Source organism: Seriola dumerili, unplaced genomic scaffold (genome assembly GCF_002260705.1).
Source record: "Seriola dumerili isolate Sdu_G_001 unplaced genomic scaffold, Sdu_1.0 BDQW01000450.1, whole genome shotgun sequence".
Taxonomy (NCBI): domain Eukaryota; kingdom Metazoa; phylum Chordata; class Actinopteri; order Carangiformes; family Carangidae; genus Seriola; species Seriola dumerili.
The window spans coordinates 881,712-893,555 of NW_019174705.1; the positions used below are offsets into that span (position 1 = coordinate 881,712).

At 38.7% G+C, this 11,844-nt stretch overlaps 1 protein-coding gene across 2 annotated transcripts in view; it reads right to left on the reverse strand.

Annotated features, from left to right (window-relative positions):
• The window catches only part of ccbe1 (collagen and calcium binding EGF domains 1), a 34,252-nt gene extending 25,533 nt beyond the window's left edge, over positions 1 to 8,719 (reverse strand). The window contains exons 1-2 of one of the 2 annotated variants that reach the window (XM_022762883.1): positions 8,488 to 8,719; positions 8,310 to 8,390 (exon numbers count right to left, since the gene is read on the reverse strand). In XM_022762883.1, the coding sequence (XP_022618604.1) occupies positions 8,310 to 8,390; positions 8,488 to 8,591 (185 nt within the window). In that variant the 5' untranslated portion in view covers positions 8,592 to 8,719. The remainder of the gene's footprint in view (positions 1 to 8,309; positions 8,391 to 8,487) is intronic. The other variant, XM_022762882.1, reaches the window with a different exon arrangement.
• Positions 8,720 to 11,844: the final 3,125 nt, after the last annotated feature.

Here is an 11,844-nt window from a genome sequence, read left to right on the forward strand (position 1 = left end):
TTTAGGACACATTACAAAGTATTTGAACTCTCAAAGTCATGGTCTTTCCGGTAAAGGCATGTTTTGCATTAGTCATCTTTCAAGTGAAAACAGATGGTAAAATGCATTTAACCAAATCAAGTTAGACTCCAATAGTCTAATCTGACTCCAATATCCAATAATGCTGAAAATGTTCAAATTATAAGTCTGATTAGAATCCAAACATTTTTTTTCTGATTATTCAAAGAAAGAAAAATTGATAAGTTAAAGAAAAATGGCAGATAAAGAGAAAAAAGGAAGTCTTTCATTTCTTATTTGTAAGTGAGAAAGTTCCATGTTTGTTGATTTGTAAAAAAAAAAAGAAGAAAAAAAAATTATGTGCAGTGCACCAGAGAAATAACAGAGGAGAGGGAGGATGTTTGCTGCTGCTTGTGCTCTACATTCGTCACTAAGGAATGCTCCTTAACACTAACATGTCCTCCCCTGCTATCACCATGATCACTTACACTCCGCTGCGTCTTCCCCGGTGCTTCTATGGAACAGGATGGGCACTCATCCATTACCTAATAGGGCATATCAGATGAATTGTTGACAAGACTGGATAAACAGCTACTTCACATTTCATCTCAAATAAAATAATAAAGATAGCGTATGCTATTAAAATTTGTGCTTTGTAAAACATCACCCTCTATGGGAGCAAAGGTGAACGACGACTGTAAATCAAACTTTAAAAAACCTGCCCACCCCGACCCCCACCCCCTGCTCACGCCACAGACTGAGAATTTCCAAAAGCACACTAATACATTAATGACAAGACCTGCAGAAATTGCTCCCAGCCAATTGGCTCGACTTCTATAACAATATTACTCAAAATATGGTGCAAAGGGCGACACCATTAATGTGACACACGCTCTGAGGCATATGTGCTATGAATTATTAACGTCAACAAACATAATATTTCTATAGGACATGAAAACAGACAAAAGTGACAAAAAGCAAGTGATAATCATAAATAAAGTTTATGTATGAAAACAATTGCTGAGGTAGGCAATCATTTTTTGGCATCAATGGGCAAAAATTCCATAAACACCTTTCAGCATATTGTAATTCAAGCTGTGTGAGAGCAAAATAGACGTCTGCACCTTCTCTTGTCTCTGAAAATCTAGCCTGTAATGGGAGACTTTGGCCAATCACAGGTCTTTTCAGAGAGCCAGGGAGAACTTTACTATTTGTTCTACAAATTCAGATGTGTGCGCACGTTAATTCAGATGGACATGTGTCAATACCAATGAAGCGTTTCAGAGACAGAGAGAACTTGTTGTACTTCTCCTGGACATGCAGGAAACCGGTTGCTGACTTCATTTTCCTGTAATATCTAAATGTGTCGTAGTAGTTGGTTGTGTAGGTAGATTTACTATTATATTTTCAATTTTTTGGGGGCTTTTTATAGATATCTGCCTTCCCCAGTTTTAACTCTTCTCTTTGCACAACAGAAACATACGTTTCTTGGTATATTTTCAAAGGTAAAAGGTATATTTTTATTTTGCATTTTCAGATCAAACTTGAACTTCGTCATCTCTTCATTGTATTTGACGCATCCCATCACTACAGAAACAGTTACCTCAGTTTAAAACAGGAAATTAATGATTAACAAGTAATTATGTATTTACATTGAGGTTTGTAAGCTCAGAACTGCACATGCAGGTGTAAGTAATTCCTCCTGTGCAGGCTGTTTACTGAAGTGGGACATGCATATGAGCAAACAAGCAGATCATTTATCAAAATTGTGAATGAGAAAAAATAACAAAACAATTGTGTAATGCACACAATAACCTGATTGTTATAATTTACTTTGTAGGGGAAAGTAGGTTCAGTTCTGTCTTGTGGCAATGTCTCTAATAGGCACATGAAAACAAGAAAAACCTGTGATTTATACACTCGAGGTGGTAGAGGAGATAAAGCACAAGGCAATGTCTATGTGCAACAGGAAGTAAAAGCATATTGCCCTCTTCTTCAGTCAAACACATGGAGGACGGTTATTGCTGCCAGTCAGAGACACTGAACAGCTGAGAAGCTGCTTACGAGAAATTACACTAAATACAACCTGTTTATTTTCAAGTTGAAAAGCTCCAGATGCATTTGATGAAACTAAACTTGGTGCTCATATGGGCCTCCAATTATAGGGCCTTCATACAGCCTGATACACAGAGCTGATCTCAAAGTCTAGAGGACCAGCAGATTTGAATTTCATTCATTGATTTAAATTGTTTTCGGACCTACTGAGAAGATAATATGCTTGAAAAAGCGCAGAATCTTAGCCATGTTGTCTAATTTTTTTTTGGAAGGTAAGACACTGACAATTGGTGTCTGGTGTCCTGCTGATAAAGGCGCTAAATCAGAAAACGCTTAGATAAGTTGTTTCTGGGGTGCAGTTACAAACATATTGTGTCCTTTAATTTTTGCACTTATTGTAAGAGATGAGAGGAAACAGTAAACACTTTAACTCCACTGACTCTAAGTTCATTTTTTTCTGCCCATTTGGGTGAATCACTTCATCGCTGACAGTTAGCACTGTGCGCAGGAAGGCTTTGCACCAGGTCGACTCTAAGGGCAAAGTTCCTGACATGTTTATGAATTCGCCAAAGAAAAAAGAAAAAAATCGAATAAACACGTTATGATAAGTGTTTCGCTGGACATCCTCACTTGATCCTTGTCAGGCTTCAAATCTGACAAACTAGGATCATTAGCTTAACATGGCAGCTGACCTCCCCTTTGTGCCTTTAGGTCCTTTTAACTTTCAGCTGTGTGGGAGCTGTCAGGGTAACACCAAATGTTCATGTTAACTCCTTGAACCCACGGCACAGTGTCTGCAATACAGCAGTCCACTTCAGATAACAGGCTTCATATCCTCTCTCTGAATAGCGATAGGAAACAGATGTTGATGTCTTTTTCTTGACAGGACATTTGGGTTGTGATGAATTATGGGATAAATCTTAAATAAAGTGTCACGGTTGTGTCAGATATTTAGCACATGTTTTAAGCAGTTTGTAAAAGCAAGTTTATAGCATTTTAATAATAGAGCTGCTTGTGGAATGTAATCGTGTTCATTGGGACAGCAGCTTTTTTTCTCTTCTACTCTACAGTGTACAGTATCACAACACTTTGAAACCGTGCCAGGTATAGTAAATCATTTCAGGCATTTTTGATTGGCATGATTTTCAGGAGCATTATCTCATTCTGCATCTACTGAGGTTAATTCCAGTAAACCCTGTTTCACTCAAAGGGATGTTGAGAAACAGCTTGGACTTATTCCATGCTCCTTCCTCAGACAACTTATTTACTTTATCATGATGCATTTTTGTCTCCTCAGATACTAAGCTGCAACAGTTTATAATGTTGTTATTTCCCAAAAATAATTTGTGCCTTAAACTAAATCTAAAGATGTTTTTTTAGTTAATACAAATTTGGTTTTAATAAATAAAAAACCACGCCTGCTTCCAACTTAAATGGAAACTATAACAACATTGTTCACAACAAGCTACAGAGGTGTAATGGTTTGCTATAGTGCTTCAACGCTAGGAATCTTTCAACGACTTATACTGCTGTTTTTTTTTCTTTGGTCTATAAACAAGTAGACAAGACTAAAGCCTGCTGGTTCTCTGACATGTAGCATACATCAGGTGGCTGATCATTGGGTTTGTAAGAACTCAAAAACACACCTATAGAGAATGCCGGAGACTTCAATCATTTTAATTTGCCTAATGTTTTCCATCTCACTCATGTGCAGTCATCAGTTCCCCAGCAGACGGTTTTCATTCTTTTATCCTGGAATAATCACCTAATTATACTGAATCAGTGTATGTATAATTTCACCTGGAACCAGAGTATGAACAGGTATTTAAAATGGATGGAAAATCTAAGTTTGGCATCTTATTAAAGGACTCTAACCTATTAAATGTCTATTTTAAAATAGTGGACGTGTGCCCATGGGTCAGTTGATATTAATGTCACAATATCATGACATGGGGGCTTTCCTGGATGACAAATCTTCCACCTCCTGAAAGATGCCACTCATATGTTGTCCATAAATCTAGGTTTGTTCTATTTTTCGGTTCCAGAGTATTTTTAGTTGTATCAGAAACATAGTAGCCCAAAAGAAAGGCCTGCTGAACTCCTTAAGCTGTGCCACAATATATCCTTCATGGAGCGCCGATCGACAATATGGCAACGAAGATCCCTCAAGTGTATTTCTCGTGTTGAAAGCTGTTTGAATTGGGAGAAGGAGCACAAGTTCAGCTGAGAGGATTATTCCAAGGCGCAGAATACATTCAAATATGATGTGAAAAACAGATTAGAAAACTGAGGAAACAAGAGTCTTCAGCCCCTCAGAGTTTAAATGTAACTGGGAATTGCAGTGTAAATCAATTATTGTTTTGCTGTCAATGGAAAATCTATGTAATTCTAAGTAAGTGAAAATGAGAGATAAAGGGAAAACCCTATGAAATGATGCCAATGCATTTCATTGGAATGAGGTGATGGAGATGTTTACGAGACCCAAACAATGCTGCTTGTATCAGCCAAGTGCATGTGAAGTATTGTGGCTACAGTATCATGTCTCACAAGGAGAGGAGAAGAAATGTTATCCTCAGTTTCCTTACTGTGTAAACTCCAGAGCCGAGGAGGAGGGAGCAGCAGAGAAAGGGGCCGACGAACACAACAAACTGCGTCTTACCACCAGAATTATTTGTTAAAATAACAAAGCAACAATTACACATGCCACACATCAATTATGCGTAACTGTTACAGCTGTAGAGTGGAAAAGACTCTCGCTTCGCTTGTGCTCTGCTTCTTTTCCAAAGAAGCATTTCCTTTACAGGGTAAGGTAAGGCCGACATTGCACGTATGCAATAAATCAAACCAGTGTAATCACTGCTTCATGTACCCTCTCGTCACCTAAGAAAAGTTATAAACAAGGACTATTAATGTGTCTCGATGTTATGATGGTGAACACATCGGATCTGGCTCTCATCTTGGATTTTCAGAGATGTCATATGATACTTCATCTCAGAGGCAGAAAAAAAACCCCATCTACAACTGTGTGAGATTGCTATTGCCAGCTGATAAAAGCGACTTAGCCTAAAAGAAATCATGAAAGCTCAAAGATTTGCTGTTTGCTAACAGCTGCTGTCAGGTATTTTTTTTTTTTCCAGGAGGGTCTGTCTCACAAAGCAGGATTATGAAGTTAGCTGGATAACTGCTGAGTAAAAACCTGGAGGCATTTCAAATCTGCAACATGGACTCAAATAAAAACCTCCCCTGGGTTATACTCGTCCAGCTTTATTCAGTAATCCTGCTTTGTGATAGAAGCCACATTAAAGAAGGTTTTCTGGACAAAGAAAGTGATGGATTAATACTTTCAGCAGTGGTTTAGAAAAAAAAAAAACACTATAGGAAAAAAGAGCACAGTTAGCATGGCCAGCAATAACCGCCATGGCCAAACCAGCTAAGGAAGGATAGCCATCAACACTGATTATACTGATTATAAACTGATCTCGGTGAGGTACATTGCAGAAAAGCAACAGCAGTAACCAGAAAATTCAAACAAACAGCTCAAACCTTATCATTTTAATCAAACCCTACTTTGGATTTTAGTGAAGCATTTCTGCTACAATCACAGGCCTTCATGATTGAACTGCGACTCCTCGAAAAAACAACTCTGCACAGCCTCATCGTGAGCCAAGCATCCTTCACTCCACAGCCTGTAGAAACACAAATATGAGCACGTATTGTTGTGAAGCCTGAACACGCTGCATCCCAACACACTGGGCCTTTCAACCAAATATGACAATCTCTGTTTGAAACAACCCAGAGAGGCAGCGAGAGAAGAATGTGCCTGCACTGACAGTGAGACAGATATGGTCAGAGTCAGCTGAGGCCCTGGTACCTCTCTTGTACTGTGACATATGCTCTCCGGGTCTCTGGCGTCTCCACTGGTGCTGTTTCACAATATGATGAATGCTTCAAGGATGAGTGTTATGCTGTGCACACAGTGGCATGCCATGACCAAAGGAGGGGGTCTGTTTCAAAATCCCATCATCAGGGCCTCTCTTCTCCCACTGGGCCGATAGGGAAGGCTTGAATTTCAACGCCTCAAAAATGTTCAAAAAAAAAAAAAAGAAGTAACCATTAAATCTTATTTGAAAGTCTAGTTTGACATTTCGGGAAATATGCTTACCAGCTTTCTTGACACCACTGTGTCTAATATATACAGCTACAAACACAAGCCCGTTGGCTTAGTTTAGTATTTAGTCAGCTACCCTGGCTCTGTCCAAAGGGTAACAAAATCCAACTGCCAGCACCTCTGAAGCTCACTAATTAGCACCAAATTTAAGACCGATGTATTGCAAAAAAGGAAAAAAAGAAAAATGTGGGGCCCTTGGACCATTTGGGGCCCATGTCAAAGCATCAAAGTAGAGCACACCTGTCTGTACAGGCAGCAAGTTTTACGCAAACAGTTTTTCTGACAGTGTTTTAAAAAAGAAAAATTTATTACAGCAATGAAATGTTCTGAGATGTGCAGGCACAATGATACTCCACAGAGTGCCTAATGAATGCCATAAGCCTATACTTTCCTTTGGCAACTGAATCTTGCCAACTTAAATCGCACTTGGTTCCCTTTGAACTCCATCTCAGTCATGCCAAGGTGTAATTGCGCTGGTATGTGCCTGCATTTTGGGGAGAAAAAATTGTAGAATGCAAATGCCATATTCATCTTATCAAATTCAGATCATTAATCTGAATTTCTGGCACCACAATAAAACTTCTCTACAAACAATTACAGGGCTGATGTGCAGTCACCAGCTCACACTGTGCAGGTGAACTGAAATGCACCCAGGGCACATTATATGGGTCTTGGCTGAAACCGTTTTTCTTCTTTAAATAAACATTGTGGGAAACAACTGTGGCCGCAGCCAATAACCATAAAACAACATAATTATGTTAAGAGTGTGTTTGAGATTTGAAGATCAAACGGGATGTCACTGTGTGCTTGAACCATAACCAGCAGTTTGTCAAGTGATGCAGAGATGAAACCTCACAAAGTCGACATTTGGAAGACTTCTCACAAGAGATATTCAAGTCCGGCATTTCTTTCGTTCTCAATGCTTTTTTCCCAGCAAAGCGCACACAGAAATAGATTTGCTGTAAATCAAGATCATTGACAAAATGTTTGAAATGAGTTCCCTGAATAAGTTGCATGATTTTTATTTCCAAATCTACTGCACATCTCATCAGTCACAGTGCGCCTGGAAAAAAGAGCACTGCATTCCCCAATAGTGGTGTTTGAACATTTAACAGCTGTTCAACTGATTCCCAATAGTGTATAGTAAAAGAATACACTAAGGAGTAGCGTGGGGGTGTTGGAGTAGCGTGTCTGCAGCTCTTCTTTTAATGAAATACAAATATGTTGTAATGATACAAATTTCTGTTAGACTTACTTGCATCCGTTGTCACAACTTTCTGATGTGTAAATCAATCAAAATTAGTTTATATTTGAGTGATTTTATTTTAAAAAATTTGACAAAACTAGCTCTTAAAAGTGTAGTTACACATCTTTTTTTATTAAGCCTATGAGGCGGCCCCTTGCAATGAAGACAGATTAGGTTGTAACAACTTAATCCGTAGCCTCTGACAGGAGTTTTTGCTGAGAGGCAACGCTGTGACCACAGTGTCTGGGAACTGTCATAATTAAAGCCGGTGTCAGAGCAGAACAGGCCAATCTTGGCACTTGTGGATATTTAGATATAGATCCCTTAATTTCAATATATTAGATACAACTAACTTAAAACAGCTTGACATTTTACAACTCATTTAAACATCTGACCAACAGCTGATTCATTGAAAATATTAAGTCACATGTATTATAAAAAAAAAAAAAAAAAAAGTGACACTAAGGGATGTTTAACAGAACAAAATCAAAATAAGGATGTTTAACAGCCTATTGATTTTTATTTTAATGCCATTGGCAGCCTCAGGCAATAAGAATTTATGTGACTTTCACTTACATTTATCATTCAGTGCTTAATAACGCAGAGCTGTGCCCAGTGTCTCAGCTATTTTCCACTTCACTAACATTTCAACAAGCAGCATCTGAGCATTTTTTGCTCTGAGTGATAAATGACAAGTCAAGTTTTACATAATCCAGAGCTACATTTTGAAATCATTTTCACAGGGACACACCGCCAACTGGACTGCATCTTGGTAATTTCACCCTATTTTCATCCTTCCAGTCTGACAACAGCGTCCAACTCTATGAATCACATTCACACTACCTGTAACACGTCGTAACTTCTCCAGTCGACTTCACGCAGGGGTACTTTGTTGTAGAGATGTTATTTTCAGAGCACTCTCCACTGTGGAAGAAAACATTTTGAAGCAAAGTAAGCATTTCCCTTTATCTAATACAAGTGCTCCTCGTGTTATTAGATGCTGTCATGTCCTTAGATTTACCCGTCACTGGCATCCTCCTCTTGGTAGGACCACAGCAGACCTCCTGAGAAGCACATGCAGGTGACGGTGAGCAGAAGAGGGCTCCTGTTGTGTGTCAGTATCATCTCATCGGTCCAGTCACCTGGGTGCTGTCAGTAATCCACACTGATGGTGATAACCTCCCCGCTGCTACAACTTCACAGCGTAAAGTGGTGCAGGCTCACCGACAGACCCTCCCACTCTCCCACTGCTCCACAGCAGCTGCTGAATGAAGTGCTGTTAGTCTGTGGGAGAAGCGAGCCGAACTTTCTCCTCTGTGTACTTTTAACAGGTTAAAGAAAACTTAACTGCTGGAATATTTTTTAACTTTTGAATCGTTATAATTATCTCGAAGGAGGTGTTTACCGACACAATAACCTTTTCTTTTTTTTGTTTTTTTTTTGTTTCTTTTTGGTGAAACCCTTAAAATTGATTACAAGAAAGCACGTTTAGGCGCGCACACGCATCACGCGCTAGGTAGGCTATGTCATGATGAGTAGGCTGCACCTTTACTACCACCGCGTGGCTGGTAATGAAACAACTGCTCAATAATTAGTAAATATAATATATATATAAATAATTGTCTGATTTTATAAAGGATTTATAAGATGTAATCAGTAGCTTTCCTAAATGTTAACACATCATTTTCTAATCATTTCTAGATCAGCTGTAAGCCATAAATAAGAGCAACTTTTGGGTTGCCAAGTTGTGGAAAAACCAACTCTACCATAAAAATTTTCAAGTTAGTTCTTAATTTCTTAGGGAGCCACCTCCTTTGGAATTTTTAACCACGCACTTTCCGGGAAAAAGGCTGCAGGACATCTGGAGCAAAATCCAAATATAAGCAGTTTGTTTAAAAATGAAATCATCCTTAATTCTGTAAAAATCATTTCTTAACATTTATAATTGCTGGTGACATTTGCAGTACTTTTCCAGAAGCTAGTTGGTCAAGAGGGGTCTCCCTAATGAATTAAAGTGATTAAAAGACAAGCAAAGTCATGCTGGAGGAGGATTTTCCACAACCTGGCAACCTAGAAGTTGTCCTTTTTAATGGCTCATAACTCATCTATAAAGCATTACTAAATGATTTATTTATCATTCATAAAATAATCAACTACATCTTATGAAATCTTTATAAATTACGCCTAATCAAAAAGTTGTGCCATGATTATGATAGCCACAGAGAAATGCACATCTGGACAACCACTCTCCTGTTGTATAGCAATGACTGAGATGTGAGTTCATCATCAAAAATTCTATTAATTTGTGTGTTTCACTTAAATGGAAATCTGACAGGATGCTCATAAAATAAACATATTAAAATGCATCAGCAATATGAGCACAAATACATTTCAGGTAATTCATTTATTCTACCTCCATTTGAAGTTGTAAGCATTCATTATTCATACATTGATTTAATGAGATTTCCTAAAATATTAAAGGGGTCTTCCACAGATATATTACAGATGAAGTTCAGTTTGGTTTCTGCAAGTTTAACAAAAAATAAATATCGTGGCCACTGCTGTTTCAATCTGTCGCTCACATGCTCTTTATGGAAGTACAATACCAAATAATATATATACATAATAATTCTACCAAATCAAATGATGAAAATCTAATAGGCTTTTGAAATATGTTAACATCACAAAATATTTCAAAATAATTTCAAAAACATCTCTTGACTGATGATGATATTTTCAACTTGTGATGTGGCATAAAGAGACAAGAATATCCAGATTTTCATCTCAGCGCAACAAACGTTTAGTCATTAGCATGATCTCAACAAAGAGAATAAGTTAGTGCAGCATTTACTTACATTTACACAACTCAGGCTACCGCCTCAAGTCTTTTGTCACATTTGATGCAACTGATTACACTGTAATTGCAGAACCCGAAGCGCAGCTTTTTAAGGGAAGACTGTCTGTATAAGCAAAGCAAATTCAGTCTCTATTAACTGTGTCACAACACTGGGGACTTATGCTGCACAATATCAGCTAAATCATCACAGACAAAGCTGAGCAGCATGTTGAAAGTGAAAAGCAGAGCTTGTGAATTAAGTAAGCATCTAGAAAATAAAGAAAGTGACCTACAGGATTGTAGGACAAACATTATATATTTATAGCCTGGAGCCCAGTGGTACAGTTTATTATATCATGTTCAACCATAACTGAATGTGTAGCCACAACAAATTGCTAATCATTTGTCTCTCTGCTGCCTGGTAGAATAACTGCATTCACTACAACAGATCATTATAGTGAATTAAAAAAAAAAGTTTTTATTTTGAATGGTATTTTACCATTATGTAAAGCAATCATCTTAAGCAGTCAGCAAGTTGAAACTTTCATGCTCTATTCATTCAAACCCGCCTCACTGTCTTGCTCATTCTTTGGGTCAAGTGATGAAAGGGAGTCAATGAGAAACCCTACCCTAATATGATGCTGACCTTCCTTCTGTATGACCCTGACGTCTGCGTGACCTCTACCAGCAGACCTGACCTGAGCACAAACGCTGTTCACTGGCACCTGCACAACCCGAGAGTTCTTCAGTTTCTCAGGAATGCAGTGTGGCATTACAGGGAGCTGGATAGCAGAGCCACCGAGGAGCCTGTAAAGGATATCCCAGGGAAACAAGAGGACTGCGGTGTCGCTTACAGCCACTATACTAGCTTTTGAAATCTGTTAGGTATAATTCAACTTTATTTGGAGTATGACATTCGTCAGAATGTCTATCCTGGAGAAATTTAATACAAGATTTCCTCTTACAGTCATGTTTTCTTTTATTAAAGACTGGGAATCGTGCCTCTTCCAGCATCATTTAGCAGAAAATGACACCTTGAGCCTGCTTCAAAGGGCCTGCTCAAGCATGACCATTTCAATTCAAGGGAAAGCAAGTGTTTCACCGGTCTGCTTGCTTCATTTCAGCACAGCCTCTGTGTCTCAGCAACTGGCCGAAGGTGCAGTTCAGCTTCCGGCCACTTGATGGCCCTTTCAGCCAAGAGATCTCGCCCCCACCCCCCCACCCCCCTATTTTTTTTTTTTTTTCTTTGCCACTATCGTCATCATTGCCCACAAAATGGATGACAGCTTTTAGAAATACCAGGGTGCGTCACGACTCCGAGGTGCACATGCTGTGCCATTTATATTCCACCTGTTTTGATGCCTCAGCAGCCCAAGAGGCAGAGAATGATCAAGCCTGCGACAGCACAAGTAGCCAATTAATGTTGCAGGCTGATGCTGTATCAAAGCTACAGGGCTAATGACCACACTCACAACCTCTTCTGCCTTAGAGATATGAAATAATTAACTGTGACTCTTTTGCCATGTCATCATTTTTCAGAAA